The 19,135-nt window shown below is 40.0% G+C and overlaps 1 protein-coding gene and 1 non-coding gene across 2 annotated transcripts; both read right to left on the bottom strand.

Annotated features, from left to right (window-relative positions):
• Positions 1-20: 20 nt before the first annotated feature.
• Positions 21-17,237, bottom strand: eif4g2b (eukaryotic translation initiation factor 4, gamma 2b). Its single transcript, XM_084936770.1, has 23 exons — positions 17,229-17,237; positions 16,504-16,629; positions 14,839-14,884; positions 12,646-12,754; positions 10,541-10,606; positions 9,114-9,239; positions 7,720-7,822; positions 7,457-7,588; positions 7,087-7,153; positions 6,835-6,986; positions 6,586-6,696; positions 6,084-6,266; positions 5,721-5,862; positions 5,465-5,628; positions 5,199-5,312; positions 4,638-4,766; positions 4,326-4,430; positions 3,642-3,857; positions 3,189-3,447; positions 2,449-2,653; positions 2,034-2,242; positions 1,746-1,867; positions 21-1,642 (listed from the first exon to the last, which is right to left on the bottom strand). The coding sequence occupies exons 1-23, from the start codon at positions 17,235-17,237 to the stop codon at positions 1,577-1,579; spliced, it is 2,961 nt and encodes a 986-aa protein (XP_084792896.1). The 3' UTR covers positions 21-1,576.
• On the bottom strand, positions 4,863-5,035 carry LOC146383080 (small nucleolar RNA SNORD97). Its single transcript, XR_014800951.1, has one exon. It is a non-coding gene; the product is annotated as a small nucleolar RNA SNORD97 (small nucleolar RNA).
• Positions 17,238-19,135: the final 1,898 nt, after the last annotated feature.

Here is a 19,135-nt window from a genome sequence, read left to right as displayed (position 1 = left end):
AAATACAGGTAAACAGTAGGTGCTCATGTACTGACTTTATTGACATTAAAGCAATAGAGGTGCACAATAATTCTGAATACCTTACAATAAGACCCTAATCGTATGTCTTAGACATAATCATGGCTTGAGAGTACAATTCTTGGTTAAGCCTGATGGTCATTTGTTTAGCTTTGGAAGAAATGAAATCAATTACAATTTATAGTTTGCCAATTTAAGAGCCACACAAATTTAACATTTATTATTTTGAGCCCTCAATATAAAAACCAACCTCATCAGGGCCGCTTCAAAATCTAGTCGACATTACTCTTTTGATAAGTACACATTTCATCATGTGGGTGAAATTTAAAAAAAAAAAAAAAAAATCCTAATGAGATGTTAACACTTGTAAAACATGCAACGGCATCATTTTTAATGTCTGCTTCAATACATTTATTGTGCAATTAGGCCAGGATTAAACCAAATACTTCAGCATCTGCATGGGCTCAATATTCTTCTTAGTGGATTTCTTTATCCCAGCACAAAAAAAAAAAAAAAGCCCATCTAACTAAGAGGTAGAAACACAGGCAACTTTGAAACGTGACGACAGCAAACCAATGATTACAGATTTATTTTTTTTTCTTTTTTAAATATTGTAACATTTGGAGAATGGGTATTGCAACCACTCATAATAATGATAAAAAAAAGACAGGAAGAAAGGACAGAACAAAAAGTAATGTTAATGAAAAAAAAAAAAAAAACAAAAAAAAAAACATGCTCATCATCAGTGACTATGAAGAGCACTTATTGAAAAAAAAAAAAACAAAAAAAAAAAACAAAGTGGGAATTTAGTGAGCACATGTTGAGTAAGAGACACCTTTATCAGTCATGAAATGTTTTGCCAGCTTGTGCTTCATTCAACTTCAGCGGGCCATCTAGGTTTGACGTGTGGTTCACGAGAAGGATCGCTGTGCAGCCCGTTTGTCTACATCCCCGGTGCTGTTTTTTAAGCATGTATGATAAAAAGCAATCCAGGCTAGGCCCTGATAGAAGATCACAAAAGCAGCTTGCTGACAAGACCTTATGTTAATGTTTCTAGTTGTTTGCTTTGTAATTAGAATTAGCAAAGATCGTGAAAGATTTGTCTTATTTTAGAGAGGAAAACCCTACATGTTCTTACCATAAAGCAGTTTCCTATCTGGGGGAGGTTTAAATCCGTAAGACCAAAAAAAAAAAAAAAAAAAAAAAAAAAAAAGAAAAAAAAAAAAGAAGCAATACAGTGAAAATAAAGTTACAACCTACCGGAGCAAATTGAGAAAAACAATACATGGTTGAGCCACTCTAGAATTCATGTAGCTGATTAGGAAACAGATTTCAGAAAATTAGGCAACAGATTAAACAATGCTTCTCAGCCCATCATCACGGTGCAGGTGGTAGCACATGAGGCCCTGTAGGTAAAAGCTTTCGGTTTATATTTGCGAGACACAAGCAGCTGAGTGCCACATCATAGTGGTTAAATTAAGCATGGAGTTTAATAAGGTAACACAAGTCTAACAATAAGATACGGTTGATCTACGCCATGATGCTTCCGCTTGGTTTCTTAGTCTGCGTCGTCCTCAGACTCCTCCTCCTCTGCCGTCTCCAGCCAGGTGAGCCACTGGTTTACCTGAATTTGGAGGGGGAGGGGAGAGAGAGAGAGAGTTATGTGGTGCATAAAACTTGTCAACTCTTGTGTTTTCTTTCTAACAAACTAAACTGCACTACTGTACCTGGAATAAAGCTTTTCCTTTTCCAGGGAATTCTTGGGTAATGTCTTCTTTCCATGCAAGGAAGGCTTCCTCTTCAATGATCTCCATGTCGTAGAAGTTGACAAAGTAGCGCAGTAGCATGCCTTGTTAAAAACAAACAAATGAATTAATATGCACTTAATTCACAACTCCTGCATTATTTATATTTCACTTTTGTAACTAATCAGAGTAATCAAGACTTCACATCCCTGCACTCCCCATTTCTTGTTGCTTACTAGCTAAACTGTACAAGATTTGAGGATACTTTACCTTTAGGGAACCCTCGGGCATTGCAGTGCACCTGCAAGGCGTAGAGGGCGCTGACCTGCAGCTCGGTATGGTCGTGCAGGAACTTCTGCATGACGGGCTTGAAGGCCAGCAGCAGCTGTTTCTCTTGTTCCAGCATCTCTTTAGAGGGCGCTGCCAGTTGCTCATCACCCTCTGCCTCGCACAACTCTTGGGAGATGTACTGGAGGAAACTGGAAAAAGATCAGAAGACAAATGTTAGTTAAACTGAAGAATTTCTGTACAAAGTTACAATGCCTTAAATGTGTGACCTTGTGGCTATATATTTAGTGACATCGCAGACAAACCAACACTTGTATGCAATTTATAACTGTTATAAAAACAGACTAAGACTATCCTGGGAAAGCGGAGATTCGGTGAAATCCATCTGCAAATTTACCTGGTCATGAGGATGTTGACAAAGCCTTTATCAGTGTGAAACTTGGGTGAAATGTTGTCTTTAATCCACTTGTAGATGGACTGTGGAGAGGGGTCTGCCTTTATCTGCTTCAGCAGCTCCTTCTCCAGCTTCAGCAGAGGGAACAGGAAGCTCAGGCCTTTCCCCTCCAGGATCTCCAGCATGCGGTCCTTGTTCTGATCAATTTCTACCAAGTGGGAGAGCAAGTCATGTATTAGCCAGATAGAACGTGCTCCTGATATGACCCAGGTAATTAAGGTTTCAGAAAGTGATCATTTTAATATGGTCAGGAACAAATATTTAGCTCCGTCCTATTAAGATTTTATTTACTCACAATACTCCAACATAACATGCACAAAAAGCATCATTACCTACAAAACTTCTGACAAACTGACATTTGGCAGGACTGTATGTTACTGTAACTTCATTTAAATATGAATGTAATGTTGTCTCATTCAGACATCATCGATGGGGGATGGGGCAAACTTGAATATTCACTGGGTACTGTACAACTATTCTGGTGATCGTTATACTTTAAACTGGAGGGAAATGCTGAGAATATAATATGACAGAATAGAAGAAGCCTAATAGATGAGGGGAGAAATCACTTTGGCATTTTTTCCAGGAGGGGGTAGACTAACCCTGTGCTTATTTATATTTATATTTTAAAAAAATAAAAATAAAAAAAAAATCCTGAATTGGTAGATGGATTGGGGGCCTACCTGGGAGCATCTTCTGCATATTGACCTTGCTCTGCTGGAAGAGGTCAGTGAGCCACTCACGATCCTTGAGCTTGGCCGTCTGCTGCAAGCAGAGCAAGAAGAGTGGGAAGTGGGTTCCGTTCTCCAGGGGGTGAGCCAGCTCCGCCACGCTCACCAGCTCTGCGATGATAGCCCGAGCCGCAAACTGGGCCAGATAAGACTTCACCAGGGGCACGTCCACCTCGATCTTAGGGCACTGGTCCAGGACGTTAAGGAAAGCCTAAAATGAGTGAGGGGAGAAAATAAGAAAATACCTTCAGTGACATATGATGTAATTAGTCACAAATAATTACATCAATCTCAGTGAAATAATTGTGAAATAATAAAAGCGCTTTTCTTGTCTTTAAACGTACTGAATGTGTTTGTGCTCAAACACAGAAATGCTCTCCAATATTGAATGAACAGCAGACGTACCTGCATGAAGTTCTCCCCAGTGATGAGGCCCTCAGTGCGGAGTGTGTGAATCAGAGTGCTGGCGTGCTCTTTGTCCTCATCAGGACAATCCAGGGAGCACACGATGATCTTACTGAGCATCTCTGGCAGGAAATGCTTTGGAGCCTTCATCTCTCTCACGCTGCTCACAGCCTCAGTCAGGTTCTTAGTGTTCAAGTACTCAGTCATGATTGCCTCCTAAACGGAGTAGGCAAGCACATGAACAGAACTGAACCGTGGTCACTCTGATCACCCAGCATAACATAAACTCATCTGTAGGTCTTGTGGTCCCATCTACTCTGTATGCACATGCTGAGGAGGTAAAATGCTTCAAGTCTCATTCATCTTTTTAGTAGCAAGCAGATTATCTTGCAGTACACCGAAGTGTACATAAATATATTTTGCCACTTTTATATTTCACCAGTGATGAATAGAAACTGCTAAACAGGGAGGCTTACCAATATTTATAAGTGAACTGCTTTGCTGTTATGGTTACAGCAAAGACTTTCAGAAGACAGTGTAGCAAACCTTTTGGAAAACTGACCTGCAGTTTTAATTCAATTGTGAATATGCTGTGGTAAAGCTTTTTATTCATGAGGATTTTACATGATAAGTGTTGCTTCAGCCTGGAACATATGCTTATGTGACAGAAACTGTTCTCCCTACCGTCATTTTAAGAAGCTCCTCCTTTGCAGGAGGTGGTTTCTTGTTAGTCTTCTGCGGTTTCTCTTGAATAGGTGGAGGGTTGGTCTTCAGGCCAAGCTGTGGAGGCTGAGGGCAAAAGTCATGTATTTGAGTTCACAGATACAGCTCTCCAACAAAACGACACTTTAATCTGTGATTTAATGTTTGCTGTTTATATGCTAGTTGTACAACAACCAGTTTTTTTGTTGTTGTTGGTTTTTTTTTTTGTTTTTTTAAACTCACCAACGGTTCTCTTAAATTAACTCACTGACAAACAAGTAGACACTCTCATACCTGTCCCAGAGGGGGAGTCTGAGTGCGTGGGGGTTGGGCACTGGGAGGCATCATGGTCGGGATCTGGGGCTGGAGCTTGGGCACCTGGTTCTTATTGAGGAGGAATGACTGAGCAGGCCTGAGGCTGATCTGTGGGGCCATGAGGCATCATGAACAAAGGAGACAATAGTATTAGTCTTTGTATTTAACAAAAACTCCTCAAGTTCCATATCAGCTATAAATAAAATGCCCTCATATCTCATAATCGCAGTCAGCGGACCCTGTTGCCAGCTTGAATAAAAAGAGAAGTGGAGGAGGGACAGAAAAGAGGAGATTAAAGACAGAGACGATAGTAAAAGAAAGACTAGCAGCAGGTTGGATTCCTCAGAATAACGCGTCTTTTTATAATCACTGGGCATCACGACTCAACACAGGACATTAGGAGAGCAGAATGCAGCCTTTACAGGCTAGTGTAAAACATTTGATGTTTTAACTTTGTTAAATCTTTTTTTAGTATGACACAAAAAAACCAAAAAACAGTTTTTGGCAACATTTAACTCAGCCAAGCTAGGAGCTATTTACCTCGTCAGCATTGAGCTGTCCTTTCTTGCTGAATCGTGGAGGCATGTCCTTGGACTGGACCTGCTGCTGGGCCATGTGGTTCTGGTTCTGGTTGAGGAAATGCTGGTTCTGAACCTATAAGTAGTTACACAGGCAAAAAGATTCAAATGATCAAAGACAGTCAAAAGCAGCTAAACAGGTTCTATAATTTGTTTCCCCATTTCCACACAACTTTAACCTGGAGAACTTTATGACTAAACTAATGTAAACTTTCAAAAGCAGGCTACCTGGTTGGACTTAACAAAAGACTTGGGCCCCATGTCAAACTGTGACTGAGGTGGAGGGGCAATGTGGCCACCGTGGCCATTGAAGAGTGGGTTGGTGCGATGGCGTCCCATAGTAGGCGAGTACCTGTCCTGAATAACTCCCGGGCCAGTTCCAATCCCACTGCCTGAGAGAACAAAGATGTTTTAAGATGGCCTCGTACAACAAAAACAAGAAAGGAAGTGCACAGGCACACATGATACAGGAACAAAAACACACCTGGCATCTGTCCAAACATGTCAGCCAAACCCCCAAGAGTCTCCCTGTCCAGTTTCATTCTGCTGGGCATGAAAGGGCTTTCCAGGAAGAAGTCCATCCTCATCCCCTGAGACATGGGTGCTGGGATGAAAACACCCAAATCCTACAACGACATGCATGACAGAATCAGTCAATAACTGTGCCACAGTCCAGAATTCAAATTCAATATTAACAATTGAAAACTCTGAACCAAATTAAACACCTTTCAGAGTGGAAACCTTTAACTGTCTGCTTACTTCTCGCATCACATTTATCACAAGGGACTCCTTGCTAATGTACAGAAACGTAAACAGAATGAACTGAACCCTTAAATAATGGACTTGCCTTCACTGCATCTTGACGGATCTGGTTAATTGTCTTTGGTCCGTTGTCGATGAAAGCCTTGCGGGGGACCCAGTTGTTTTCTCGAAGTTCCACTGTATCTTGCAGCAGGAAGCGGATCCTAGCGGGCAACTCCTTGTTGTTCATTAAGGATCGCATACGGCCAAAGTACTGATCCATTAAAGACTGATGACAGGATGGAGAGAGAGAGAAAAAGGAAGTGAGCAAAGAGCAGTTCGTAAATAAAGTTTTAGAGCTGATTTTATATCAACGCTGGCTGGGTCAATTGCCTTCACGGTTCTGTCTGATGATGGAGTAAAAACAATAAATGCACCTACTTTGATTGCATTTAACAAACTAATGATTCAACTTGGTGACCTATGAATGTTAGTTACAGTCATTTTTAATAAATAAATTTAAAAAAGTGTTGAATTGAGATGTTGTGTTTATACCTTAAGCCTATACACAGCCTCTCCAAACAGCTATAGTTTATGAAAGCTGTCACCTTTGCTTTCTCATGGTCGAGTCTCGGCCCCACTGTTCTCATTATCTGACAGAGGCATTCCAGATCCTCCCCCATATCCTTGAGCTGGACTCTCTTCTTCTTTTCCAGAAGCTTCAGAGCGCAGGGAAACAAGGGAGAATTGTCATGTAATATGTAATGGATCTATTTTATGGGTTATCTTGCAAATAAGAACCCCAGAATTAAAAGATAAGATTATTAAACACACACACAAAAAAAAAAAATCCATACTGTCTTGATGCATTTATGAAGGATAGATTCATGGATGAGGTCGAGTTTGCCAAGTTCCCCGATGAATTTAATGTTGCCAAGCATCTTGATCTTGGCAATGGCACGCTGCTCCTCCTCCTCCGAAGTAAGAGGGTTGTCATGTTTGTCATAGACTGAGGCGAAAAGATTATCAGAGGTAAGCAACAAAAAGGTTATGTAACCAACTACACCACGAGGACCTCTTGGGAGATTCACAAAGACAAACTGACTTACTTTCAACATTTCTGGTGCGGTTCTCAAATTCATCTTGAAGCTTGGAAATCAGCAGTCTTCTGAAAGTCTACAAAAACCAGACAAAACCCAATGTTTGAACAGTTAAAAAAAAATGAATTCAAGGCATTTCCATAAAGGTTAACAAAAAGTGTTAGGACTTGCTTTTTTCATCTGAATAAATGGGGATTTTAAAAACAATAGTCATTAAAAAAAAACAAAAAACAATTATCCTTTTCAAAAGTAAAGTGTTCCTAATGACTTTAAACTGTGTTGAGCAGGCCTAATAAAACAGCAAGGTCACAAACAGAAAAACTTTGCTGTATCACAGACTGAAAAGAATATTTTGCAGCAGAACATCAGTGAGACTCACTGTGCTCTGCTTTTGGGGTGTCTGGATATCAGGTGAAGTGCCATCAAAGTTTGGTGCGTCCTCTGCCAAGCGCAGACATAGCTGAGCATAGAGCGAGCTATATTTCGGCTCTTCTAAGGCTTTGTCTACAATCTGAAACGCAGAAACAAAACCAGGGAGGTCATTAAAGCATGTAGTGTATGAATCACTCAGAGCAGCCGGCCAAGTATAGATGCATACATTTCCATTTAGCTCCGTTCCAAAGAATACAGATAAGTGCTTACCAGCAAGATGATTCCTTTAAGGACGAGTTTTGAATCTACGCCCACATTCAGGAGCTCAAGGCATAGCTTGTCAAACTTCTCAGGCGTGAGTTTGTTGAGTATGCTAACAAAAGAAAAGAAAAAAAAGAAAAAGAAAGAGAGGTAGCAAGACTAAATATTAGAATCTGAACACTGATTGGATTTTAAGGATTTGACTGGATATACTGATTGCCCAAGACCAAAAAGTAGGCATGTGATATTACTAAGAAGGTTCTGTTTATTTTAAGGGGGGAAACAAACAAAAAAAAACAAAACAAGAACAACAAAATAATAATAATAATAATAATTACATAGAAATCCTGAGCTCAGATCCTGAGCCTTCTGTGGTCAACACTAGCAAGCTTAGATTGCCACAGGAAACACTGTCACCCGATCTTTTGTACTTGTGAACATCTCCTGATACATACAAAGCAGAGCTTAAGTGCCTTTAGCAAAACACATGCCATGTAAGTGACTCCAGCCCTACGAAATTCAATACTTTATTTCTAATCAAGTTGGAATAATCTCAATAAGAGGTATAAACACCTTAATGAAAACCAAAATTCTTTTGGTAAGTCCCTTCATGGATTGCCACAGCAGATCATCAGCCTTCATCTCACCCTATCCCTAGCATCCTCCATCACACCATCCGGCAGCATGTCCTCCTTCACTACATCCACAAATCTTTGTTCAATATATCCACCCACCCTCCTCTGCACATATCCAAACCATCTCAGCCTTGCCTATCCAGCTGTCCCTCTGATGTACTCCTCTCTAATCTTGGCCAAACTGGTCACTTCCAATGGAAACCATAACATCTTCAGCTCTGCCAACTAACTCAGGCTCCTGTCTCTTTTTTTAGTACCGCTGACTCCAAACCATCATAGCAGGGCTTACGTCTTGTAAATCTTCACTTTCACTCTTGCTTCTATGCTTTTGTCACAAATCACACCTGAGAGTCAACTCCACCCTGCCAGCACTCTCTTCCTCACTAGTACATCTGTCTCACTCTCATTCACACGCAGCCCATGGAGCTCCTGCCTCCATCTTACCTATTCATCACCACAGTAAACAACGAGCCGCAAAACAAAATAAATCAATACCAATAATAAATTAATTAATCTTAACTCTTAAGCTGGTATTTAACAGATTCCACAGAGGTCTGCACAAAACAAAAGTATAATTTGGATGAAGATTAAACTTGATTCACAGACAGGTTTACTGTGGCATCCAAACACTGATCTGTTTAGATGAATTTGTTTAGTTGTTTAGTCTGAGCACAACTGAAATGGGTTAAGTAGCAATTAAAAAAATAAATAAATAGAAAAATCTCTCTCAGTCAACCCTTTAAATATGCATCGGGAGTTGAACCTTACCCCCTCACTTTCCTGAAGATTGCATCGTGTCGCTCTTTTTCGTTGCTGGAGTTGACATCTCGTCTAGTGCTTCGTGAAGGAACCCATCTCTGAACGCTTTGCCCTGGGGTTTTCCCCAGGAACTCGCTGTAGAAATACAGAGCAAGAGATTGAGTATACTGGCACAGAATCTCAATTTGTGGTGGGTAAAGAGAAATGCGCAATTGTTCAAGCATAGAGCTTAATACCACACACTCATCACAACAGTGATCCCCGCAGGTCTATCTGACCCCTCAAAAGTATGCAGCAGAGCAGCAATAATTAAAATTAGGTGTTAAATAAAAATAAGTCTTGGTAGCCGGGGATCAGTCCGCCAGGGCCTCCGGCTCCTGGCCGCTGCCCGGCACACAATGCACCCGACCCCTACGGCACCTCCTGCGGGTGGTGGGCCTGCGGGAGGATGGGCCCATGTCCCCTTTTCAGGCTGTACCCGGCTGGCCCCCATGGACTGAGGCCCGGCCACCAGACGCTCGCCCTCGGGCACCCTCCCCGGGCCTGGCTCCAGGGCGGGGCCCCGGTAACCCTATCCCGGGAAGGGTAAACTGTTCCCTCGATGTTTTCCTCATAAGGGTCTTCTGAAACGCTCTGTCTGGTCCCTCACCCAGGACCAATTTGCCATGGGAGACCCTACCAGGGGGCAAAAGCCCCCGGACAACATAGACCCTGGGATCCCTGGGACATACAAACCCCTCAACCACAATAAGGTGGTGGAGGGGTTCCCCTATTTAAGTGCCTTTGTTTCGTGATATCCCTTATTTCGTGATCACCCTTAGAGGTAGGGTGAGAAGTTCAGCCATCCGGGAGAGGCTCAGAGTAGAGCCGCTGCTCCTCCACATCGAAAGGAGCCAGTTGAGGTGGTTCAGGCATCTGACAAGGTTGCCTCCTGGGTGAGGTGTTCCGGGCATGTCCCACCGGGAGGAGGCCCCGGGGCAGACCCAGGATACGCTGTAGAGATTATATCTCTCAGCTGGCCTTGGTGTTCCCCCAGATAAGCTAGAGGAGGTGGCTGGAGAGAGGGAGGTTTGGGGTTCTCTGCTTAGACTGCTGCCCCCGCAACCCGGCCCCAGATAAAGCGGAAAAAGAAGATGGATGGATGGATAAAAATAAGCCTCTCACTAAAAGCAGTCAAAAATATTTTTAAATGGTCAACACAAGTGTTAATGCATTGCCAACTTGTTAAATACTTTTTAAAAATCCTTTGTTGTAAAGCGATCCCAGGCCTCCCAGAATGGTAAACACGTTTGGGCAATCTGCAACTATTATGTTGCATGACATCAGGGTAATCAAGATTTTCTAGTGAATCTCTTCCACACTGGGGGAATGAATAATACCTACTGATTCCTTATTACAACCAATTAGTTTATCACATATTAAGTACACATACAAACCTGTTGCCGACAGTCTTGGGATAGTGCTGAGGTGCACCCCTACCACCTCCTCCCCCCGAAGAAGCACTGCAGAAGTAAACAACACAGTGGAACACTTAAAATTCATGCAGCACTGGTGTGCTTTTTCATTCAACCTTCAGTTGCACTAAAGAACACACTGAGAGAAAAGCACTCACTAAAAATACATTTTTAAAACTGCACAGTTGGATAATTAACTATTGTAAAGAGCTACATAGATATAAAATAACACACCACACAATATCTTTCCAATTAAACTGTAGCACCGCAACTGATCACTGGATTTACAACTATCATCTAGTTTTTGTAATCGCTAGAAGAACAAAGCTCGCTTGAAATCCTATAAGGCACTGAATATACAAATTAATAAAAATTAAACTAAACTGAGTAGTAAGGGTTTGGCAGGGCCAAGAGCTTTATGAATAAGACTCACTTGAGGCACTTATGCCAGTTATTGGAGAGCCAGTAACAGTTTGTGTTTGCTGACAAAGAATTGTTATATTTATGAATTACATGACAAATGCAATCCATCTGCAAGAAGAAAGGTTAACTCCAAATGTAAAGTCAGCTTGGTAAAAATGCAGTTCTCTGGTATAGCCCTTACTTTTATGTTGTATTGTTGGATTGAATTCAGTTTCCTTCTACTTAATTTATGTGGATTGCATTCAGAAGTTGCTCAGCAAATTAACCCATTATTGCATTAATATTTTTTTGTTATTGTTGCTGCCATTGTGACTTAAATTATTTAGGTCTGTTCTTTTCTGAAACATTGGTAGTTCATATTTCCAAAACAGCTTCTACTTAAATAGAACTAAATTAACACCAATAGGATGAAAAGACAATGTTATTGGTGTATCCATCACTGGTGCTTATTGTACATGAGGAGAGACAAAATTATAATGTATAGCTCCACACTCAGGGGTTAAAGTGGGGCAGAATGATCTGGAACTGCAACGTTTAAATGAACAAATATCAGCAAAACTGTCTCTGTGCAGTTTTTCTCACTGTCTGTCTGCTAGCTAAAGGTACAGCTACTTTATTTCCCAGGAAGCTAAAAGAAGGAGTGATGAAGCCGCTCAGAGACAAAGAAAGAAGAAGGTTATTTCTAAAGTTAAGGAGTACTTTGTGACATTTGAGAGGGAAATTTTAAAGATTTTGTGTCAAAGTATGACAATTAATTAGGTTTTTTTAATGAACAGATATTGGTCAGATATAAACTATGAAAGGACAATGTCAGGTTACACTATGTTTAGCCGGAATTAATTTCAGTTACAATCATTTTGATTCACTCACTGAATTCCACCTTCATATTGCCTAGGTGCTGGAAATTAGCCGTGACAATCGGTGTTAACATCTGCTTTGCTGTTTAACGCAAGTCAGCTGATCACAGCCTGCACACAAAATCTACTAGTGGTCACAACAGACATTAATGTGACATTTCTAAGTCATACCCCCCACTCTCCACCACTACAGATGATCTACAACTGCCAAATCCCAACCGTATTCCTTTCTCTGTTTAGATGTGGAGGCAGCATCCATCTACAATGCAAGCAACAGCAGCTAGGCAGTTTTTATAAAATTCTTTTAGTTTTTACTCTGCTTGGGTTCTACACAACAGACTCAAGCTTTCATTACCATTAAGGTTGAGCAATTGTTTCTATTCGTGTGACTTAAAAATAGTTTTATTATTATCATTATATTAACACATGAGGTTCAGCTTCCTTTGCAAAAACAAACAAATTTATTCATACAAAAGACCTTACTTTTCCCCGTTACCTCAGTCAAGTATCTGTACCTTTACTCAAGTGAGGAATGACTAACTTTGGCTACCTCTGCCTGCAGATGTGCTGCCTTTACCAACATCCAACCAATAGGACAGAAACCCTTTCAAGGATCAGTCTGTATACCCAACCCCCTTTTTCAAAAGGTCTCACAAAGAATTGCCTGACAGCCATTTTGAGCCTTCCCACATCCTGCTTTGTTCTATAGGCCGGAAGTTCCTGCTCAAAATGCTAGCAGAGGGCTAACCATGGAGAGAAAAAGAAAATTCCTTGTTGGCATTTCCTGTACAGGCCATGACTTATTACCTGAAACGAGAAGCACCCCCTTCTGCAATCACACTCTCCACTTTGGCGGCTTGACAATGAAGAATACTCAAAAGAATAAGAAGAATAGGAAGGGATGGGGAAAACGGTGCTGAGGAAGAGAGAAGGGAATGCAATTAGCCACTATAGGGGCTCTGGGAAAACAAGACAGGCATGGACTACACGATTAGAGAAACGTTAAACAGGACACGATTAGGTTTAAAAAAATACCCAAAGACATTTGCACGACTGATAAACAATTCCGTGATTAGGTCTTCCGAGGCCCAGCCACTCACAGAAAAGAATAAATAAAAATAAATAACATAAACCTGCCTCTTTACTTAAGCAAGTTATACACGAACCCACTACAGATGTGTTTGCTGAACACTGATTAAGTGGCATGATAAAACGATATTAAATGTCGAAATGTAGACATTTGTGCAGGTCTTTGCTCGGCTACAACAAAGCAAAGGTGCGTCAGCTAATTAGCTAGCCTGGTGGGTCTCTAAAGCCGTCACGACATTGCTAAGATTTTTAGAATTTTTTCATAAACTGTGTTTGAACATTATAGTTTTCTACAATTTACCAAGTGTTAAATCAGAAGCGTGACGCTACGTGGAAATAGATGCTTGGGGTTACACTGGCTCTCTACAGTTGGTGCTTTGTGTTGCTTTGCTGCTATAGATCGAAAAGAGGACCAGTCTGCATACCCAGCGCTGCACCGTGTTGCAGTGAAACAGGGCAGGGCAAGCATGGCTGGCTAACGTTTACAGCCGACTCTTCGTGTCGCCATCCCATCCCTTGCTGGGATTACTTATACAGATTTCATACGAGTGTCGAAGCGAACTTGGCTGAATCTGTGTGGTGGGACTCGTGAATTTAATCATTTAGCGGACCCATTAACACGTTTGTGTAGTTTTAAGTTTTAGTTGGAGTAGCTAAAGGACGACGCCATTTTCTACCTTTATTTAAATTAGCCGAGACATCTGCAAGCTAGGCTATCCACCGGCTCTTAAGCTAATATGCTATAGTTAGCTTAAGCAAGCTGTTGGTAGACGTTTCAATTTTAGCTTACTAGCTAGCAGAAGCCATTTTGGATAAACCAGTGCGGTCGTGTAAAGGAAAGAAATGTCTTACCTTCACCAAAGCAACTTCAGTTTTGTATTGTTGTATGACTACCAAAGAAGAAATGAGAGGATTTATAAATAAAGAGGATTTTGCGTTGGGTATTAGGATAGCTAATAGTAGAGAGATGACCACACAAACCCCTTACTGGCCGCTTTGTTTGCATTAGCTAGCTGGTAGAGAGCCCAAAAGCTAGTAGCCTTATGGGGGCAGAAATGTCACCAATTTGCATCACCACGCATCTTGTTGCCATGTCAATTCTGTCCAATCACACCAAAGATATGATTTTAAGGCGTTTCTACTATCCAATGAGAGCACCGCCTTATTTATTTGATTGACACACAATTCAACCTATGGCGTACAGGAACAATTTGATCTGTTTAAAAGAAAATCAGCTAATCACTATTTTTTTTTCCAGTAATTTACAAAACTGACGAATTTTTAAAGTAAAGATTTAAAAAAAATTGTACAAAACGGATTTGATTATATTTGAGTTTAAGTTCTGAGAAAATAATTCTTACTATTGACCACTGGCTATTTCTTAATAACTTTATTTTGCTTTTCTGTTCTTTTTTGTAAATACTTTTTTGAATAGTTTTGGGAGAGCTTCACACCATACATTGTGAGTGTTTTCACACTGGGGGAAGCCCCATAAACATGCTTAGTTCTGTAATGTTTTCCCTCAATATATATTTTAGTTGGTCATGTTGTTCAGAAAAATTACAATTCACATTTATATGGACTTCACACTCTTACCCTTTTGACTCACCAATCAAATGAAAGTAAAATTTTTTATTAGTCTTCTGTTACTAATGGCTTAAAGTCCACTGACAGTCTTTGAAAAGTTTCATTCATTTTCATTCTTATTGTTACATCCCCTGGCTAGTCTAGGGGGTTTGAAGGGACGAACATAAAGGTGGATAGTGAAGGAGGAGCCAAGATGGTAGTTTTAAAAAGGTTTATTTAATGCTAGTGATGAAATTTGGGTTCAGACTGAGGTATAACTTCAGGGAGAGCCAAGGCCAACATAACAAACAAAACATCCCTGATGTGAAAATAAAAGAAACTTACCTAACTCCAAAGAAAACCAAATATACAACCTATAACCATAACCTACCTAACAACACATAAACAGGAGAAAACAGGGTGTCAAAACAAAAGGCAGCTCTCCCCTACAAGCAGTCTGAACATGAAAACAAAAAAATGCACATACAAGTCACAAAGGCATGCAAGCCTGTACAGGTATGGCAACCAAAATGGCCAGAGGGCACAGAAACACAGCTCCACAGGCCTTAAGTATTCTGATTAACAATTAGCTGGATTCTGAGCAGCATCCAATCAGGACAGAGGAGGTGGAGCCTAGACAAAACATAAGGAGTTAGTTGAGAGAAGAAAACCAACATCCTCCTGTGGGATGTAACACTTATATATAGGTTAATCTCCAGGAAGGAGTTAATCATGTATAAAAAGAAAGAAGTGTCTCATGCAAACCTTTATGTTTGGATTTTATTTTCGTCTTGTTACTTCAAGTTAGATGAGTGGTTCAGTCACCATGAGACTTTAACCCATGGCCTTTTATTTAAGAGCTCATTTGCCCTGCTACTTTTGTATCTGCTGAATAAAATACACTAGGAAGTGGTCAGTGGATTTTATTCAGTCCACACTCAGAAAAATAAAGGTGCCAACTGGGACCAAAAGTGGTTCTTTAGACTGATGCCATAGAGGAACCTTTTTTGGTGCCACAAAGAACCTTTCAAACAATGGTTCTTTGAAGAACCATTTCTTTCAGTGGTTCATTGAAGAACCTTTAAAGGTGCCCCAAAGAACCATCAAGAAATGGTTCTTTGGGGCACCTTTAATGGTTTTTCAAAGAACCTTTTTAAAAATGGTTCTTTAAAGAACCATTTTTAAAAAGATCCTTCAAATGGTTCTTTAAAAAAAACATTTTAAAGAACCTTTTTTGAGTGGTTCTTTAAAAAACCATTTTAAATCTTTCAAAATAAAATGTATCATAAATTGAATTTGAGTAGGGTAAAATAAATACGAGCACAGCATAGACATATATTAATGGTTTATTGTCATTTTGTAGTTACCAAAAGACAAAAAGGCATTTTAACCCTCAGCACAACATCACTACTAATACATGTCACATATTAGTGTTTTAAACAGTAATAATTAAATATATTTGCTATACTATAAATAAATATATATAAATACTATATCTACAGATAACACAACAATTAATACATGTATTGTTTAATTAATTAATTAATTAAAAACATCAGAAAGTGATAAAACACATTAGAAATAGCAATAGCTTCATAACAGACCAATAAATCAACACATTTTCATCAGCAGATGCTTGCATGTTCAATAAAAATATTTCAACAACAAGTTTATGATTAAAATGATCAATGAACTTCAGCCTTACGCTATGTAATGTACGTTTCATGTTGTACTCATGGTCCTTTGTTAGTCCAGTTTAGGATAATGTCTCTGACGTATGTATCATATTAAATATATTTCATATCAAAACAAGCCCACACCTGCAGTTGTTTCAGTTTTTCACTGGTGTTTCCTGTCAGCTGGTCAACCTCACTCAGGCGGACATCCATATCAGCCAACCAAACGACAAGTTCCTCCCTTTGTGCTTCAAATCCCTCCCACTCTGAGACAAGGAGCTGAAAGAGAGAGAGAAAAGAGTCAATTATAAAGAAGAGAGAAAATGACGTTCACGTCATCCCTCGCCGATGCCAACAGCCGAGTCTGCAGGGTGCCCTGGAAGAGCTGAGTTAATGTTCGACTCCTCCTGGTCAGGCTCTCCAGCTGGATGATCCGAGGTCTCCCCTCTCGTCGCTGCCTCTGAACACAGAAACACAAATTGCATCTGAAGCAGGAGGTGCAGATTTTTTGTGCTATTCTTTTCTAAATCCAGGCTAGATCACGTGGAGGTATTTGGAAAACTTTTTTGGCCAGCGGACGACTGTTGTCTTGCAGAAAGTCAAATCAAACATATGCGATACACAATCAATTCACAAGAACACATTATAAAAAACAAGTCCAGTTCTTGCCTGAGTTCAAATGAATTCTGCATCAAAACAGGGTAAAACGAGTGTTTGCAGCAAATGTGAGCACAAAGCCTCACTTTGTACAAGCCTGCTATTACAGTTCTCCTCTATGCAGACGACTTTCCTGTTTTCAAGGCACAACTTGGATCTGCTGTACAAATCTTTTGGATACACACTAAATGAAACAATAGTGTGCATGACTCCAGATTCTGATCCCTCATCCTAATATGGTCCCAACATAGCAACAGCAATAAAGAAAATGTTGAGGCTTCAAAATACAAAGTCCATAAACCAATGGCTGACATGGGTTTTATCATAAGGGTGATAAATATACAGATTTCAGTCTGTCTTAGAGATTTGATGTTCATTTACCTGCAGATGCACTATACGTACCTGCTCCATGGTTTTTCACAACATTTTGCACATCACTATTTAATACAGGAAGTAGGTGAACTAAAACAAGTCATCTTTCTTTGTGAGAGGACCATATTAATGAAACAAACCTCAATGACATCATAGGGATCCCTAAAGATGCTCCTGCTGCTTCTCTTCCTCCTCATCCTAAGCTTCCTTCTCCTTGTCCTCGCCTTCCATCCAATTGTAATTCAACCTAATTGTGTTTCTCCCCCTCCTCTTCCTCATTTTGTTGGAGCTGTGAACACAATGTGAATCTGGATTAATTTGTGCAAACAAGAAAAATCTACAGCTTTTTGGTCAGAGGTGCTCTTGTGATTTAAGCCGGGTAGAGTAGATTTATGTGTTGATGCTACCTGCTTCAGCTCTGGCTGCTGAGTGATATTTACACCCTGGCTGGATTACAAACTTTAACCATGTGCTGAACTTTGGCCCAGCGTTGATACCTCTTGTTAGTATAACGACCTCTTCTTAGCTTGTATGTATGATGTATGATGGTGGATAAATGAAATATACAAAGAAAATTTAACTATATTACAAAAGAACATCTATCTTGGAAACATCAAATGACCGGAGCATAACTTGTCAACTAGTCCGAAAATAAGTTATACAGGAACAGTCAAAGACACACCTTCTCATGTCACATTTCTATTCATTTCTATATTAGACAATAAAGAGTTATCTAATCTAATTATTCATTCAAAACACTTATGCATAGCTGTATTTTATACAGCTCATACAGAATTCAAAGTACAGGTTCATGTGAGTATTTAATGTACGGCTCAGATCTACAGAATTTCAGAGTTTCTAGAGCAGACACAGAGCTCACATCACAACAGGCTTCAGGCGCCATTTTAGTGACTTTAACAATATATTAAATTTTAATTTCGGTCTAGCTGACATTAGGTTATGTACGCAGCACGCAATTGAACCACATATTTTAGAAGCCAAAAGTTCAAATTAGCTGGGAGCACCTTCACTTAATTATAACAGTGGTTTTGTTAGGAAAACAGTTTCTGTATACCCTCCGCTCCAGGGAGGTTATCGTATGACGTGTTCTGACGTCACTCTCTCTCTCTCCCTGTCATTTATTTGGCTCGAAACACATATTAACAAATTGCTCAGTGATGAACAACTACTCAGATCATTTACCTAAGCAGTGTGCTTTGTCAAAACAAAGTGTGTGTTCATTACACTGACATTCTGTTCTGCAATTGTTATTTACTTGTATTTTATAATTTGACTTTACATACTGCTGGGTGGTTTGTAAAGTTTACAATAACTAGTATTATCATTATGCTATATTTTCAAAAATATATAATAATCTCAAAAGTAATGCCTTGGAGTAGAAAATAGTAATGCTTTATTAAAATTTAAAACTAAAGTACAGTATTTGAATGTGTGTATTGTGTCTACTGTTTGTTAACTCACCATATTCATAATGGGTTTGCGGGGTTAGGGGTGTGTGTGTGTGTGTGTGTGTGTGTGTGTGTGTGTGTGTGTGTGTGTGGGGGGGGGGGGGTTAGGGTCTTTAGGCCCCCCCCCTGCCACCAGTATATTTTTAAGCAAATATTTCTAACTTTTATTTGAATATTCAGTTTCCTACCATCTTCTCTTAAAGGGTAATTGCCAGGTAATCCGCCCTCCCCCTTCGCACGCACATGCACACAAAGAAAACACACAGTATAATTCACAGCCTCGTTATAGTGAATAAATATTTATGCCATTTACACCATCAAACTTAGATAGCTACGGATGAAGAACCTTTTGTTCTTTAAAGAACCATTTGTAATAGCTGAAGAACCATCCACAAAATAAAAAGGTTCTTTGACGTATGATGGTTCTTTAAAGAACCATGAAGACATCTGAAGAACCATTTAAGAACC

The sequence above is a fragment of the Perissodus microlepis genome, chromosome 7 (assembly GCF_051167445.1).
Source record: "Perissodus microlepis isolate ML-2025 ecotype Zambia chromosome 7, ASM5116744v1, whole genome shotgun sequence".
Lineage (NCBI taxonomy): Eukaryota > Metazoa > Chordata > Actinopteri > Cichliformes > Cichlidae > Perissodus > Perissodus microlepis.
The sequence above is the reverse complement of the archived record's forward strand: the minus strand, read 5'-3'. Positions and strand labels throughout refer to the sequence as shown.

Bases quoted from the DNA above. Each gene is read 5' to 3' on its own strand.
- eif4g2b (XM_084936770.1), bottom strand. The intron at 14,885-16,503 runs GTGAACGTCATT...ATGTGTTGTTAG, and splicing joins TGGCATCGGCGAGGGATGAC to GTAGGTTATGGTTATAGGTT. The intron at 3,858-4,325 runs GTAGGGAGAACA...TACTCCGTTTAG, and splicing joins AGGAGCTTCTTAAAATGACG to GAGGCAATCATGACTGAGTA.